The sequence below is a fragment of the Neltuma alba genome, unplaced genomic scaffold (genome assembly GCF_004799145.2).
Source record: "Neltuma alba isolate B1F8T4 unplaced genomic scaffold, ASM479914v2 tig00000327_pilon, whole genome shotgun sequence".
Classification (NCBI taxonomy): domain Eukaryota; kingdom Viridiplantae; phylum Streptophyta; class Magnoliopsida; order Fabales; family Fabaceae; genus Neltuma; species Neltuma alba.
In genome coordinates, this window is record NW_021632008.1 from 102,488 (window position 1) to 119,936 (window position 17,449).

Sequence of the window (17,449 nt, forward strand, 5' to 3'; positions counted from 1 at the left end):
ATGAAGTACCTCGACTTGTTTTTTTATTTTTTTTTCCTTTGCTTCGCATTTCATTGTAACTCTCCCAGAAAAAAATCAAGAAGAGACGGTCGCAAACTCAGATCTTCAGCGGCGTCTTGCCGTAAGAGAGCCTTCGATCGTACTGTTTGAGCATTATTCATCTCTCTGCTGCTACACCCGGACGTCGTTCTTAATCAGACTGAGGAAGGAGATCGTGCTAGGAAGAGACACCATATACGTTTTAGGGTTAGGTCCCCCCCCCCCCCCCCCCAAAAAAAAAAACATATTGTAAGCCCAGATGGAAGAAATTACCGAGGGAGTGAATTCGATGACCCTGGGTGGAGACTCTCAGAAGAAGAATCGGATTCAAGTGTCTAATACCAAGAAACCTCTCTTCTTCTACGTTAATCTTGCCAAGGTTTCACCCTTCACTTTGTCTCCTTGTTCGATCTGGATACTGACTCCTACATCAAGATCAATGGGTTTATACTTCTTCTGTTGCACTTATCTGCAGAGATACATGCAACAGCACAATGAAGTGGAGCTTTCTGCCCTTGGAATGGGTCAGTTTCCTCAAAGACTTTATGGTTAAATGTTGCTGGAGCTATGTTTTTTGTCCATTTTTGGGTAGTTGTGAGGGTATTTGTGATTTCTGTATTTATTGATAATGGATGAGGGTATAATTCAGTATTCTAATTCTATGTCTAACTAAATGTTGTAAAAGCCATATCATTCTATTTTTGCTTATATTATGTTTGTGAAGGGATGTGTAATGTGTTTTCTTTAATCAATTTTGTAGTGTCTGTTTTGAGATTGGATTGCTTAAATTACCTAGGCACCGAATTTCTGCTTTTCTGGCAATTCCTTTTTTGGAATACTTACTTTGCTTTGGTTATTATCCTCCTATTTACTGCCATTGATTATTTTGTTCGTTTTTGCTTTGTTACGCTTATTTTAACAAGAATGAGTTTCTCCTTACAACTATTTTTATCTTGTCTATTAGCTATTGCCACAGTGGTGACTGTTGCTGAAATTCTGAAAAATAATGGGCTGGCTGTGGAGAAGAGTAAGATACTTGATACTCCTATATTCCTCAAGTGTCTCTAATTGTGTGTTTATATAGGCCTGTTGTCCAACTTATGCAGAGATTATGACCTCCACTGTTGATATCAAGGATGACTCAAGAGGACGACCTGTTCAAAAAGCCAAGGTAATTACATGGAGAATGTGTTAATTCAACTTAATAATCTGTCATTGCTTGACAAGGGATTTATCCATGGAGATGTGGTTTTAGAGGAACCTTGTGTTTGCGGTTTCCACTTCGATCCATATTCATTGGGCTAAAAATTCAGTCAGATTGACTTTTCTTCGTCATTCTTCTGTGCGAGTGAATTTTGTACTCATTTTTTTACCATCGTACTTCTGAAATGTCATTTTACTGTTTTGCTGAAGATTGATAGTAAATTGATGATGGTTTTCCTTTGCTTTAGATTGAAATATTGCTGGGTAAGACGGTGAACTTCGATGAACTAATGGCAGCTGATGCAGAGGAAAGAGAGATCGGAGATGAAGAGCAGAGTTAAATGGGCTGCTTTTATCATTTGGTTTTCATTGTTGTTTGTTAATGTTCATTGTTGTGACTCGATGAGTTTGCTAGTTTGAATTCTATATTTAGATTGAGGCTGTGAATCATCAAACCAAAAAAAGAAAAAAAAAAAAAAGGAAAATCACTTTTGTTTGTTTTGCAAGATAAGCTAAATGTGATGTTATTTTAGAATGTCCATAATTAGAGGAGCTTGTGTTGTACATTATTTCATTTTAAGATTTATGGTTGATGTAAATGTTGAGAAAATCAGCTGGACTATGTTTGAAACATTTGTTAGGCTTGGCACTATAATTGAAAAATAAGACGAAAACTATCATGAAGAGAGAGCAGTGTCATTGTTTACCACTTATCATTCTGTCCTTGAATGGTGAAAGAAATATTATGAGAAAGTTAACATATTGAGTAATTTAACTTTCATCTCTTTATCTACTAAAGTATTAACGCATCCACTTAACTAGAATCCAAAGAAATGCATCAGAAAGATAAATAAATGTCACTTGACCGAATAAATAAAATGGGACTCTTGTTGGTTTCGTTATGCTTATAACATGAACCAACAGGTATTCATCCCTGCATCAGAGTTTCTTTGTGTTTCAATGTCGATTTTGAAAGAGTCTATCTACAGTTCCATTGTCAGAACTACAATTCAGACGGCTTATTCTGGCTTCAAATGCCACATCTTATAATGTTTAGCATTTCTGATTTTAACTGTGTTGCACCAACCTCTTAATTTTCCTGTGTTTGTCTAATGTGAGAAATGGATTTAGGTGCTGGTGCTGTGGTAATGCCCTCATACATGAATGCATAAATCTGAAGGCTCTAAATTGATTGCTAGAGTTGTCATCTCCTGTACAAAGAAATATCCTGAACAATATTTTGGTGAGGAAAAAAATCCAGTGATGATCTGTGAATAACAATTTGAAAGAAAACTCAACCTCAAAACTTCCAGATATGTGATTTGTTTATTTGTGTAAGCAAACTGATCACGCTAGAACGAAGCAGCTAGTTTTCCCCTTAAACTCTCCAACTATGTAGTGTTGCAGGAATCTGTAGTCTTGTAGGAATCTGAAGTGGTCAGTTTTCTTGTTTCTCAACAAGTATCTTCTTGCATGCTTCATAGCACATGAAAGAAATACCAGCAGCGGGAATCAGTTTTAACCAGCTTGGCCCTAATCCTCTGTACAGACCTGCAGGGCCTTCCTTTTCAAGTATACTGACAAGAGCATGAAGCATATTGCTATACTGTCTTCCATTAATAGCTCCAGCCTGCATGTGCTTGCGAGCCACCTCAAGTGGAAATGTCACACTACTTGAAAATGCACTAGAAGTTGATCCAATCAAAAAGGTCATCACATTTCCCACTTCCTCCTTATTGAAAGCTTTCTTGTATGCCTTTTGCAGTGTATCATAAGCTAGATAGTTTGTCGCAGCAAAAGGGATCACACCAATTATACTTGGGGTGAGGCCTCTATACAGTTCTGAGGGACCTTCTTCTCTAACGATTCTCATAAAAGCATCTAGGAAGTTCTTATAACCCCTCTCTGCAAGTAAAGTAGTAGTATAAAGCTGGGAAGCTTGAAACGCTAACATGAACATGGAAATATTTGATATGGCCATATGGGCATGTCTTCTTTTTTTAAGTGTCAGATGAGCATGCCCGTGTATGTATGGCTGGAAGTTTGTTGGCTAATTCGTGGGTGATTTACCTGAACAGTGAGACGAGTTTTGAGCAACTCTAGAGGGTATGTACACAGGGTTGAGCTAACTCCTGCAAGAGCACCAGCAATTGATGGAGCTGGAATTGGAAGCTTTGGCTTCTCACCAGGTTTAGGAGACAAATGCTTCTTGACTGTATCATATACAAATAGCTGCAGTACAGAAATGCTTCCATTAGATGACGTCAAAACAGAATGTTAAATAAGTTATAGCAGAACTGCTTGAGTAATTTTGGCTATAGATTAATGCGACTCCAAGTTAATAAATGGAAGAACTGTTGAATGTTTGTCCCAATCAACAGTCAAAATGTAAGCTGAAGAGTTTAAGGAGCGCAATAAATTAGCACTGTATGTCATCTAAACCTTTCTGCCACAATGCCGGTAGTAGAGTAGAGAATAAATATATGCACATAATAAATTTGGAAAACTTATTTTAACTAAATTACAGTATTTTATTAAAGTCAAACTTATGGTTTTCTTGAAAAATATATGAACATTTTTATACATGCCAAAGTCAATTATACCCCAAAAATATGATTATCTCGTAAGTTATCGAACATTCTTGTACATGTCAAGATCAATCATGCATCCAAAACCGTAATTATTTCGTGAGTTACTATTATCAGCTTACTAATTTTACAAGTGTTTGGAATCATAAGATAATCAGGTCTGGATCTTATCAAAATTCTTTTTTTCTTCTTCTTCGAATCTCATCTCCATCATTAAATTAAAAAAATAAATGATTCAGATTTAATATCTTAAAAAGTAGATGTCAACCTTCTCTTTCTCCCCCTATTTATGTGATATTATAATAATAGTTTCTTAAAGAACAAAATCCAAACTATTCATTATTTGATTAAAGGGTGGGGATATGACTCTAAGAAGAAAATGAGAAAAAGGGATTATGAGAGCATTTCCTCCCAAAATAATCATGATTTTAGGTTTCATCACTTATAAAGGTGTTTGTTTTTTAGATTCATAATTAATTGGTTTGATTTTGATAATTGATTATGAGAGCCATCCAATCAGGCTAATAATGAGGATAAGATAGAGCCCTTTTAGAAACCATTATGACCATACTCTACCAAATCAAACGCTTAGGACAGCATGTATAAAAGTAGACTCAAACCAATTATAATTAACACATTATGAACACTGATCTTGATTGATTAAAAATGGGTATGCCAAGCCTTAAGTTTAGGGAAACACCCGATTCAACCACAACATGCCAGAGTTCAACAAGAATATTAAAGGATCATTTCAATTAGTTATGAACAGACATTTCAAAATCTGATTGTAAAAATGAAAGTCACAAGTCACTACCCCATACCTCAATACCCTTGCTTGGAGCCACACGGATTACATTTACCAAATTACCCCTATACAAGCCCTTCCATCCATCAGCGTCCACTACAGAACGGAACACCTCAAGAGCAGAATTTCCGGAGAGTCCCACCATCAAATGTGTCCTTATAGTCTCCAATGGCGCCACTGCAGTTCGTGACACTGCACCAGCAATTGCCCCGCTGATCAACCTCCTTAATGAAGGGTTCCCAATCTTCAATTTCAACTTCGGACCATTCCTCTTCGTCGTTGTCTTCTTTTTCATCACCATCAGACCTTCATCTTCAATTTCAAATGAATCGTCATCATCGTCATCATAATCACCTACCAGAAACAACCGTGGAAATAAACCAGTTCGAAACCCGGTCTCAGGCATTGAAATGAATTTCATGGATGAATTCGCCAGCGCAAACGCTTTTCCACTCTCTCTAGCAGCCGGAGGGTTCGGTGAAATCCCAAATCCAAATCCTGCCTGACCAACGCTTGCGAATAAACCAGTGGAATGAGAACTACCTTCTCGAGAATTCTGTACGAACTTGATTCCAGAAGAACATATTGCTACATCTTTATTTCCAGATTCAACACCTTCAAGCAGCTGCATACCTCTATCCATCGAACCGTACGCTGTTTGCCAGAGTTCAACAGAAATCGAAACTTCGTATAAGTTTACAAAAAAGTGTAAGTAGATGGCTTCAAGCGTAGAAACGAATATTTTCAGAGAAGCATTTGATTGCCATGAATTCAATGGTGCTTTCCGGAGAATCTCTGCCTCCAGAGTGAATCTTCTAATGTTCAGTAATAACGGTGACTTGAAATTCAAAGGCTTCGAGAAGTTCGACGACCTGAAATGGCATATTCATGGTTGGGGACTCAGAATCAGAGGGCTATTTCATTTCATTATCTTCATCTTCCTCAGAGTAACACCATTCACAAAGATAAAAAAGATTCTTAGGATTTCTCGCCTTTTATTGGATTTGAATTTCGAAGACAAAGACAAGTGTTCTCAATTTCAACCACAGGTTCGAAATTAAAACAATTTGCATGGTATTTGGTATTCATTTAAATATGGATTGGACTGGTTAGTGAGGAAACCAGTGATATTTATGTCTGATCTAGTGAAAAATTAAAAAATTTGATCCTTTCAGAAAATATTTCACTCCCTTTCTCAATCATGAATAAAAGGATACTAAAGTATATACATGATTTTTAACTTTGTAAAAAGTTTCAATTTGGTACCTTAATTTGAAAAAGTATATTTTTAATCTTTTAACCTTAAAATTTTTTTAAATAATAATGACATTAGGATCTTAAATTTTGATAAAATATTATCAAATGTTAATATATTAAGTTTAATTTTCAAAGCATCCCTAATTGTTACAAAAAATCATCACTGAAACCTAAGGATTTTAAGGTTAAAGAATCAAATGTATATTTTTTAAAGTTAAGAGATTAAATTGAAACCTTGTATAAAGTTAAAGAGTCAAATGTATACTTTAGTCATAAAAGTATTTTAAGAGAATAAGTTACATTTTTTTATATATTTATTGTCCCTATTAATTTTATCTAATTTTCAGGCCAAAAATTAATTTTATATAATTTTTTGAGTTGCATGATTTAATTATGGATAAAAATCAGCATCTTAATCTTATTTCTAAGTTGCACCTACCCTGTATCCTAATTTTTTTAGTAATGCAATTTTATTCATGATTTTATTTTTTGGACTAAGGTGCATCCAACACCCCAAGATATTTTTTTGGGTGCATCTAGTATTCTAAAATATTTTGTGATACATCTAGCAACCTAAAATATTTTTTTTTAGGTGTGTTCAGCACCATGAACTATTTTTTGATGCATTCAGCATCTCAAAATATTTTTTTTTAGGTATGTTTGGCACCCAAAAATATTTTTTGGTACATCCAACACCAAGGCAAAAAAAAAATCTCAGGGTGCTGGATGTACTACAAAATATTTTAGACTACTAGAAACATCTGAAAAAATACTTCATGGTACAAAAAAAATCTCAGGGTACTGGATGCACCTTAAACCCCCCCTTTTTTTTAAAATGCTTTCAGCATCTTAATTTTATTTCTAATCCATACAATATTCCAAAGACTAGGGTGTTAGATGTAACTAAAAAATAACATTAGAATACTGGATGTACAAAAAAAAATCGTGAATAAAATTGTATTATTAAAAAAATTGGGTTGCAGTATGCACTTAAAAAGCTAGATAAGGATATTAGATACACTTTTACCTTTTAATTATTTAAAACTTATATTTTTCAAAGGGAGTACTTTTTAAAATTAAAAGAACCAACTAAAAACTTTTATTTCCTCTCATGCATAATATAAGAAGTATTCTAGAAGAAAATTTTGATCAAAATTATAAACAGTTGATTAGGTAATTAATGACAGTTTTTCAGTTTTGCCTATGATTACAAGGAGGAGAGCGAGTCTTATATGCAGAGGGAATGAGATAATTTTTTTAATCATATCCTTTAATAGGGATAAAATATGTAATTTTTTTTATTCAAGACATTTAAGAACGGGAAAATGACAAATAAAGACCCCCGAATTACCAAAATTACGCAGAGGTCACCTGAATAAGCAAATTACTATGAAGGACCCAGTCCCATATTGTAAATATGAAATCTTAGCGAAATGTCTGAAATGCCCATCAGTCAAATTGTAATTTGGTCTACTGAAGTTGTCATCCGCTAAAGTAAACTTGTTATTTCTCATAGTCAACTTGTCATTTGGCATACCTTTAATCAAGTTGTGATTTGATCTATTGAAGTTGTTATTCGTTAAAGTGAACTTGTCATTTCCTATAGTCAACTTGTCATTTGATTGAGGGGCATTTCAGACATTTCATCAAGATTTTATATTTACAATATGAGACTGGGTCCCTCATGGTAATTTTACTTATTTAGGTGACCTCTGCGTAATTTCAGTAATTTGGGGGTCTTTATTCGTGATTTTCCCTTTAAGAACTCTACTAATGTCGTATACAAAATAATAATATCTTTTGGGTATGTGAGAAAATATGAGTAAACTTTTGTATTATGCATTGGAGGGAGTAATAATATTTAGGGAAAACTAGACATGTATTAAAAAGAAAAGAAAAACATCAGGCAGATTTGAGAGAATTTTGATATTTCGGTTTTAAATAACTGGAGAGAAAATCAGACACCTCGAGATTTGAAAATTGATCTTTGGACTTGCAAGGCTATTAAAATTCCAACTTATTTAATAAATGGTGCTAATTTATAATAGTAATGTCACTAATTTTTTCTCTCCTGTCTTTTGTAACCACATAAAATCGATTCTCCATATCACGCTTTCTTTTGATTTTCATATCTTTCCTGTCTTTTATGGTTCCACTAAATTATCAGTTCAGCGAAAAAAAAAATATATAATTATGAATTTACTCTTTGAATAAAAATCATGAGCCAATATTTTTATACTTTTTTTTATAAGAAGTTAAGAAAAATTAATTCATCACTTCTTATAATTTCAACCTTTTTTGTAATCATGTTCTTGTTAGTTTTTTTTCCCCTTTTCATCCAACATGCAAGTAGACTAAATGCTACGGCCTCCGTTGCTCGATATAAGAATTAGTTAATTAATTTAAATGAATTAAAAAACTAATTAAGTTAGTTATTTGTAATAAATGAGTGTTGTTTTTCCTAAAATACTTTTACTAATTATGTGTATTAACTAGAACTATAATTTGATAAAACATTTAATATGCGTAACTACTATGAGGGTTACCTTCAGAAAAATGAGATAAATATAAAAGAAAAAGTAAACTAGGAATCTTATATTTATAACTAAATTAAATGTTAAATTAGCTCTTATATTAACAATCGGAACTAGCATTTGAATCTCACCCATTATATCGAAAATTAAATACTTGTACAAATAAATGTTTTTCATATAAAAAGAAACAATTTTTTTTTTTTTACAAGCACATATATCTTCTTATTAGAGACAACCTGTTTGAGGTACTATTAGGTACTGAAATAACAAAATTTTTTTATTACATAAAATTTTAGGTGAGTTGGGCTAAATTCAAATTGATGACCTTATATTTCTTATCAACTAGATTAACTTTTATAGGTAAATTTGAAATATATGAAAAGAAATTGGAAATGGGAAAGTCATAAGAGTCCAAATGAGAAGGGCTTCATTAACACATATTTTGGTTATTGGGTCCACAACCAACAAAATTCCAAGTGGACAATGAAGCCACGGTGCTTCATTTTCTGCGCTTATGTGTCATGTTTCCATTCACAGTGTGCTTGGCCCACAAGGTTCTTTCATTTATTTTGGGGTTAAAAGCCTAAAAGGTGCTTTTCAAACCTATAAATAAATGGGCGTTCCTTCTTCAAACAATGTCTATTTCATACACATGGCTCATATATAATATGTTTAAGAAACATATATATGATCATTATGTCTCACTTTACTCTCGTCACCATAAAAGTGTGTTTGGATTAGTTTTCAAAAGACAGATTATAGAGAAAAGTGATTAAAAAGAATATACTTTGGAAATATCTGGATAACAAGCAAAATTATAGTTTGAGAATTTAATCATCCAAACATGCCAATTTTTTGCAAAATCACTTTTTCATTGAAAATCGTGGTTGAAAAAAAGTAGCTGAATACCATAATTTTGTGCAAAATCACTTTTGAATTGAAAAATTATGATTTGAGATATAAAACCATGATTTTGCATTAAGTGATTTTTTTTTGGGTTTTTGAAGGTATAAAATCATGGTTTGGGATATAAAAAATAGATAAATGTATGAAACTTTTATATTGATAATCAAAATAAATATTCAATTAGTTCTTATATTAAGGACTAGGGCTAATATTAATTAATTATATTTTTTCAAAAACAAAAATTAAAATTATTTTTATATAATTATCATATTAATTTATGTCTTTCTTAGTAATTTGTGAATGGAAAAAAATATTCTGAGAACAACTATCTAAATATTATCACTTTATCAAAATCACTTTTTTTTTTTACAAAATCTATTCTTCCAAAATTTATTCAATAAACTTATTCTTTTAAAATATATTCTCTAGGAACTATTCTTCTAACAATGAATTGGTTTCACCCAAACACCCCCTTTGACTGAAATAAATTTTGTGTAAAAAATTAATTTTGATAAAATTGAAATTTTTTAAATAATTATTATCAAAATCACCTCTTCATATATTTTTTAAAACTAGAGTTATTTGGTAGTTTGATATTTGACAATAGGGATTCTGACTCCAACAACCAAAAAATCACAAGCCAGAAACTATCCCAACCCACTTGTTCAAAATGGTGATCTTTTGCTCTACAATAGATTTTGGGGAGGTGTTTGGCTTTTCTTTGTAATCATGGTTTATCTAACAAAAGTGATTTCCCCCTTCCCATCCTATCTTGATAGTGGTGTTTGGATTGGATGACAAAAGCAATTTTCTTCGTCCCAACCATGATTTCAGAGTAATTTAGGGTCCGTTTGGATGAGCGATTGGAAAAGCAGCTTATAGGAAAAGTAGCTTATGGAAAAGTGAAATTGGTAAAAGCTAAATTGGATAAGCTGAATTGTATTTGGATTGGAGTTCAGAAAAGCTAATTTGCAGAAGTGAGATTGGTAAAAAGTTGTTTGGATTATAGTTGAGGAAAAGAGTTTGGTTATAAATGACTAAAATGGGTATAAGTGTTAATAAATAATGAAATATGATAAAAAAAATGATTTGACATAATACAATGAAATTGAAATAATTTATTATGAAGAAGTCAAATTAATGAGTGAATTAAATTTTAAAATTTCAAAAAAATCATAACAAATATTTTAAATATAATGTGAAACATGAAAAAAAAATGAATTGATATAATACAGTGAATTATTGTTAATTTAATATGAAGAAGTGAAATTGATCGAGGGAATTAAATTTGAAAACATAAGAGAAATGGAAAAAAAAATTGCAAATATAAAACGAAACATAATTTGAATGGGTAAACATGTTTTTAACTCCAATTTGCAGTATTGTAACAAAGTGAAACTAAATAATATTACATAATTAATCAATAGATAAGCTATGGATAATTTGGTCTCTGATTGCATCATGGACGCGATTCATATGCGATGAAGACTGTGATGTAACATTTGAAGATGATGGTTGACTAGCTTCAGCCTGATCATGTTCGCCCACATTATTACCATTTTCAGCTTGTTCAAAAAACAAGTCGGAGCTCGAATGTCTCCTTATAAAGTTATGAATGGCCATTGTTGCACAAACCAGATACACTTGTGTTTGGAAGTCCTAACTGCGCATATTTCGTAGGACTTGAAATCTATTCTTCCAAACATCGAATGTTCTTTCTATTGTGCACCTTAAACTGGAATGATAATAATTAAAGGCTTCGTTACTATTTCGGAATCCTACTTGTCGTCAGAAGTCTGGAAGGTGGTAGCGCTTAGATCTGTATGGACCTAGATATCCATTTGGTGTTGGATATCCCGCATCAACCAAGTAATATTTCCCTAATGATTCATGAAACAATTTGAGAGATTGTAAAATGAATAAAAGTATGAAATAATTAAAAAAACATGCATGATTGGAACACATAAACATATACCTGGAGGTGGATGAGGGAAATTAAGAGATGAATTTGTAATAGCACTATCAAATATACGAGCATCATGTGCAGATCCCTCCCATCCTGCCAAGACAAAAGTGAAACACATATCCCAATCACATACAGCCATGACATTTTGTGATGGATTTCCCTTTCTGCCAATAAATTTGTCTCGTTTTGCAGCAGGGACAACACACTGTATATGAGTGCCATCAATTGCTCCGATTGCGTCCTTAAAAAATGGGTAGTAACGTGGATCGTTCTCAATTTTTCTATGAGTTCCACGAAATGTTGGATCTATGGGTCGAATAAGTTCACTCGATAGGCTAAGACAAGCTTGCAATACATTGTGAAAGTGCCTACTTACAGTTTCCCCTGATCGTTGAAATCGTTCCTGGATCATTCTATTGCATTGTCCATGTGCAACCGTGTTTAAAAACATCGCAACCATTTCTTCAATTCCTACGTACTTAGACTTTTGTAAACCATGTTCCTCCAATTTAGTATATAAGAGGTGGAAAACATCTTTATCCATTCTAAACATTTCATGACATCGATCATCATGCCCATTCATAATGCCTTGTACCCATAAATTTCCTGTCTGCTCACTAGTTCTGCACGGTTGTTTAAACATGTACATTTCACAATAATGACCAACCAATGCACCTATTGCTTCATATTGTGTTAATTCCTCATTAATTATGGTTGAATGGTCATCTTCATTTGACCGTGAATCGTTATTCCAATTCCATAAAGTATCTTCATTCCATGGTGAATTATCGTTCCAATTAGCCATTTCTGGAATTAACCTTGTAACTGTGGTGAAAACAAAATGTAAGCATTATAAGGATTACACTAAACAAAGTGTAAATAATTTTCATACTGCAAACAGAAAAACCAAACGCATAGATGACAAGTAGAAATTAGCGTAAATATATTACATAATGATTAATAAAGTTCCTACAACATGCCACATCAGTTTAGGTTAAAACAGCAGGCAGTTCAGGTTAACAAGTGCAATAACAATAGTGAAACAACTAAGTCCTAAACTAAATCCTATTCTGCAGGTCACTTCCATGAGTCTGGGTCTTGTGCTGCCGGTATCAACCACGCCAACAACTTGCTTCTATCATGCATAAACCCCAAATAGGCTCGCCTAGCCCACCTCAACTGCGTAAGCATCTTGGCACATGCATAATATAGTTGATTGTCATTATTAAGCTCCTCAATGGTAGTCAGGTGTGCCAAAACCTTATAACTACTTGGGGATCTTCAACCAATGCTGCTGGTCGCTTGTCAGAAGCAGCTGCTATGACACTCAGGCTATCAGAAATTAATGTAGATGCAGCAACTTTCTTCTTCTTCTTTGCATTTGATGTTTCACCGCTCTTTCTCTTTCCATAGCTTCCTGAGCCACTTGGTCCAGTACTTGCGGGGTTGTTTATGTTGCAAGCAGTGAAGTCATCTGTGAACCCTGCACTGGCTGTTGGGTCCACACCAAAGTTTTCATCCTCACTATCCCCTGACCCTTCTTGTTGGTCGAGCCCGACTCTATAAACATCCTCCTCCTCTTCTATGTTAGGCTGTGGAGCAAACGCTGGCTGAGGCTGTGAGGCTAATGGTGCGTACACATACTCTCCTGAAGCCACAACATCTCTGAATATTTTCATCAGATCTGATGCAAACATCAACCCCTGATGTCTAAATTTCTTGAAATTAGGGTCCACCTACATGAACATAATTAGGCATAATTAAGCAATGTTCCTTCTGATATTCAAAATTAAAACTCAACTAACACAAATAGTTACCAGTATTTTTCGTTGCCACCACTCATCAAGGCCAACACTCTATTTGTGGCTGCATCATAACCAATGCCAGTCTCCCCAGACATCAGTTTTTCCCACAACTTCCAATCTTTTCTCAATACATCAAATCTGTTCTTCAGTTGCCTCCTGTCATACATTTTCCCGCTCCTTTCCCGAAAATTCTTTTCAATTTTCCCCCAACCAGGTCTTGTAAACGATGTTCCTTGTCTTTCTTTGTGCACTATTTGCTCGACATAAACATCGATTAGAATTTTTGTCGTGTAATGATCCCATGTCGCTTTTCCCCTGTCATTATCCATTTCTCTACGCCCTTTGATCGAGATAAGAGTAACTGAATCAACCAAAGTCCTAAATATGTAATAATAAAAGCCGTATTATATAACACATACATTGTAACCAAACAAACATATATCACCAAGTAACACATTTTAATTGAATAAGCTGTTTAGTTTTCTTATTTGATATTTTTTAAAATTATAAATATATAATCACAATGTCAATGTCCACTATTTTCCGGTGGTAATTGATTGTGAACATTTTAAAATTAAATTTTCAATATATCATATAAATTGAACCTAAACTGCATTATATTGATTAATTTTTATCCTAATTTAACTGTGTAAAAGTAAAATAAAAACCAAATTAAGAATGATGAACAAGATTATTTACAAAAATATGTTATATTTATCATAATTATCTAATTTACCTAACTTTTTTAATATAATTAAATTAGTTAAATAAATATCATATTAGAGAGAAGTAAGAGAATATAATAGGAGAAAGAACAACATTAAATTTATTTTGATTGAGACTTCCCGAAATTAATTCCAAATGATTTTTAAGTAATTACCCACATAGTCCTTAATTTCTTTGTATAGTACAAATTAATGTCTTATTACTTTGCTCTATCAACGCCGTTAATTAGCTCTATCAAATGAACCATTTGGACACACATATATACACATATATACACGATGTTACCACCTCATTCTCTTCTACTCTACCCTACCCTCATAGAGATCGAATCCTATAACCATAAAAACCAAGAGACCGAAGCTAAGGACATGCAAAACAACAACCATTGTAATTATGAAAATTATAATTCCAGAGTTACATATCTCGCCATTAACAACATAGACATATACACAACAATTTAAATCCCCAACACTGCACACCCAAGCTTTCGGTCATATACACACATTTATGCTCTTCATTTTCTCATTAAGCTAGAGCCGTTTCCTTGAACCATTAATCCCTGTTTCATCCTTCAAAAATAGAGGCAGAGAATCCACATGCAACCAGAAATTTTAAGCTACATTCCCTCCTTCAAAAAGTCAGAGCATCTAGCACCATTGTCTGAAACTTTTAACCAAGTTTTGACAGTCAATATCTCTAAACAATTAACCAACATCCAACAAAAGATTGTAGTAACCGAAAACCATAAAATTCGAAACATAAAGCCCCTGTTTCAGTGTCACAACAAGTCAGTCCTCAACATGCAGCAATCAGTAACAACATGTAAATTCAAGGACCACAGGAATTTCTAGGACGACAGCAACCACAGGGATCAAACCGGACAACCAACATAACAAAATTAAACCGACCAACCTGATCCAACCAATCGAAGCCTGCAAGAGGTAGATCAGATGGTGTATTGCTCTGGGAAGAGAAGAACTCCACGCACGGCTCAAATGCAGAGGCAGACAATGGCGATGTCGGTTGCAGACGGTGAGAGCAGCTCCGACTTGTGATGAACGAGCAGCATCCACTGACGGACCTGGTCGAGGCGACCACAGACGGACTTGGTCGAGGCAACCACAGACAGAGCTCATGGTTACCAGTGACGGAGCTTCTTGGAGGTGACCACCGACGGACCTGGTCGAGGCGACCATAGACAGAGATCATGGTCAAACACCAAATGACTTTTGATGAACGAGCAGCATCCCCAGGCCACGCACACCCCACACCCAACAGCCAACCTCACCACAATGATGGGACGGAGCTCACGGTCACCAGCGATGGAGCTTCTCGGAGGCGACCACCGACGGACCTACTTGTCGAGGTGAGCAAAAACAGAGCAAGCATGGGGCTCGGGTTTAAAAAAAAAGGGACTCTGCTCACGGGGGAATAGGAGAAGGCATATGAATCAGAGAAAAGTAAAAGGAATAGATTTCTTCTTGTCAGAACGGTCTATAAGCTCCTGGAATATGATCAGAAGCTCCTCCTCTCCAGCTTATCCCAATCGCGCATTGAAGTGGCTTAAAAATTCAGAAGCCCAATTGTTAAAAAGCTCTGCCAAACGGTCCAAAATTCCCACTGAGCTTATAATCACTTATGAGCCACGTTTGGGCTAGCAAATGCTGACCCAAACAAGCACTTAGCCAAGTAGGCATTAAAAGACCAAAGTGATTTTAAAGTCCAAAACCATGGTTTTAGAAGCATACCATTCTAGCTTTTAGAAAATTCAATCCTTAAAATCTATTTTTTTAAAAAATATATTCTCTAAAAACTAATCAAAATGCTTTCAAAGCCTTAAGAAACCAGCCTATAAGGTCTTTATATATATGTTGTAACATTTGTATTTTTAGCGTCGTTTGTCGGGGTGAAGGATATTGTTTGCTGCAACGAATATCCTAAAACATGATGTTCCACTTAAGTGCGTTCATTGTTGTGAATGATCAAAATTTTAAATAAGAAGGAGGGTCACAAATGTCGTTAATTGGAGTTTTATATTGAAAGAGTAAGGTTTTTCTACTAGGGTAAAGCTAGAGCAACTGCTTGGGAATTCTGGTAAGTGATAACAGTGAGCATAAACAGACTTTTTGTTTAGTTTCTTCTTTGCTCCCTATTGTTTCTCTTCATCTAGTTGGGGTTTTGAGTATCTGATTGGTAATCTCTTGGTGGGTCTCTAACTCAACTTTATAAGCTATCATAGAGTAGTGACATACGCCAGTGGGATATTCAAGAAGTGCTTCAGGGATCTATGAGACAGCTACTGGAGAATTATGTATCGTGAATTCTTATTTGTTTCTCCTTTCAATCCCTTTATGAGGACATTTTAAATGAGTTAGACTTTGTCAGAGATAGCTATAAGTAGAATTTCATTAAGCATCCACTGTAGAGAATTAATGTCCAACAACCCCCATAAGATTCCAAAATTGCACTATACCCCCTAAAACCAAAATGAAATTAAAATTTAAGAGTGAAAATAATATAATACCCTTACTTTTTTTTCCTAAAAAATTATTAATGTCGCTAGAGTTTTGGTGATCAGTCAGCTAGAGCTTTAACCTCTGGCATTGGTCACCTGAGCCCTAGTAGTGATTGTTAGAGCTTCGGTCATTAGAGGATTTTTGATAAATAAGGTGGCCAAAAGGGCTTTGAACCCATGACCTTGGCACACCAAAAAATTATGACCACCAAATCAATCAATCCATTTAGTCATATAATGCAAACAAAAATATTTGTAACAAAACAAATGTAAGTATCCAAGTGCGAATAAATAAGTGAAATTTAATGATTTGCAACTCAAATTTAGCAATTTACAACATAAATTCTGTGATTTACAAGGAATATAAGAGAATTCACAAACTCAAATACAATTGTTTATGTGTAAATTAATAAGTGAAATTCGGTAATTTATAACAAAAATTAGATGATTTACAAGAAACATAAGATAATTCACAATTCTAAATATAATTGTTTAGATGTGAATGATCAAGTGAAATTTCATGATTTACAACAAAAATTTAGCAATTTACAACCCAAATTCACAATCTCAAATACAAGTGTCAATGTGTAAATGAACAAGTGAAATGCGGGAATTTATAACAAAAATTTGATGTTCTACAACTCAAATTCGGTGATTTACAATAAATATAAGATAATTCACAACTCTAAATGCAATTGTTTAGATGTGAATGATCAAGTGAAATTCAGTGATTTACAACTCGAACTCGGTGATTTACACATAAATATTTGAATTTGAGGCCACAAATTTGGATTGTAAATCACTGAATTTTTGTTGTAAATTGCCAAATTTCACCGGATCATTTACATCTAAATAATTGTATTTGGAGTTGTTAATTATCTTATGTTTCTTCTAAATCACCAAACTTGTAAATTACTAAATTTTACTTGTTCATTTGCACATAAATACGTGCATTTGAGGTTATTAATTCCCTTGTTTTTCTTATAAATCATCAAATTTGTGCTGCAAATTGCTGAATTTGTGTTTCAAATTGCTAAATTTCACTTGTTCATTCACACTTGGGCATTTGCTCATTCATACTTGGATCCTTGCATTTATTTTACAA

General features: G+C 33.8%; 3 protein-coding genes across 4 annotated transcripts; 1 reads left to right on the plus strand and 2 right to left on the minus strand.

The window, feature by feature from the left end:
* The first annotated feature begins 68 nt into the window (after nt 1-68).
* On the plus strand, nt 69-1,875 carry LOC114723307 (uncharacterized protein At2g34160). 2 transcript variants are annotated; one of them, XM_028909533.1, is made up of 6 exons: nt 69-418; nt 515-563; nt 1,004-1,066; nt 1,146-1,210; nt 1,295-1,381; nt 1,491-1,875. In XM_028909533.1, exons 1-6 carry the CDS (start codon nt 299-301, stop codon nt 1,581-1,583), a joined length of 477 nt encoding a protein of 158 aa, XP_028765366.1. In that variant the 5' UTR covers nt 69-298; the 3' UTR covers nt 1,584-1,875. The 2 variants fall into 2 exon arrangements, with proteins under 2 accessions (XP_028765366.1, XP_028765430.1); XM_028909597.1 differs by lacking the exon at nt 1,295-1,381.
* Nucleotides 1,876-2,379: 504 nt separating this feature from the next.
* On the minus strand, nt 2,380-5,626 carry LOC114723475 (adenine nucleotide transporter BT1, chloroplastic/mitochondrial). Its single transcript, XM_028909687.1, has 3 exons — nt 4,652-5,626; nt 3,313-3,474; nt 2,380-3,145 (listed from the first exon to the last, which is right to left on the minus strand). Exons 1-3 carry the CDS (start codon nt 5,276-5,278, stop codon nt 2,681-2,683), a joined length of 1,254 nt encoding a protein of 417 aa, XP_028765520.1. The 5' UTR covers nt 5,279-5,626; the 3' UTR covers nt 2,380-2,680.
* Nucleotides 5,627-12,542: 6,916 nt separating this feature from the next.
* Nucleotides 12,543-13,432, minus strand: LOC114722515 (L10-interacting MYB domain-containing protein-like). The gene is made up of 2 exons (XM_028908597.1): nt 13,154-13,432; nt 12,543-13,034 (listed from the first exon to the last, which is right to left on the minus strand). Exons 1-2 carry the CDS (start codon nt 13,430-13,432, stop codon nt 12,543-12,545), a joined length of 771 nt encoding a protein of 256 aa, XP_028764430.1.
* Between the last annotated feature and the right edge of the window lie 4,017 nt (nt 13,433-17,449).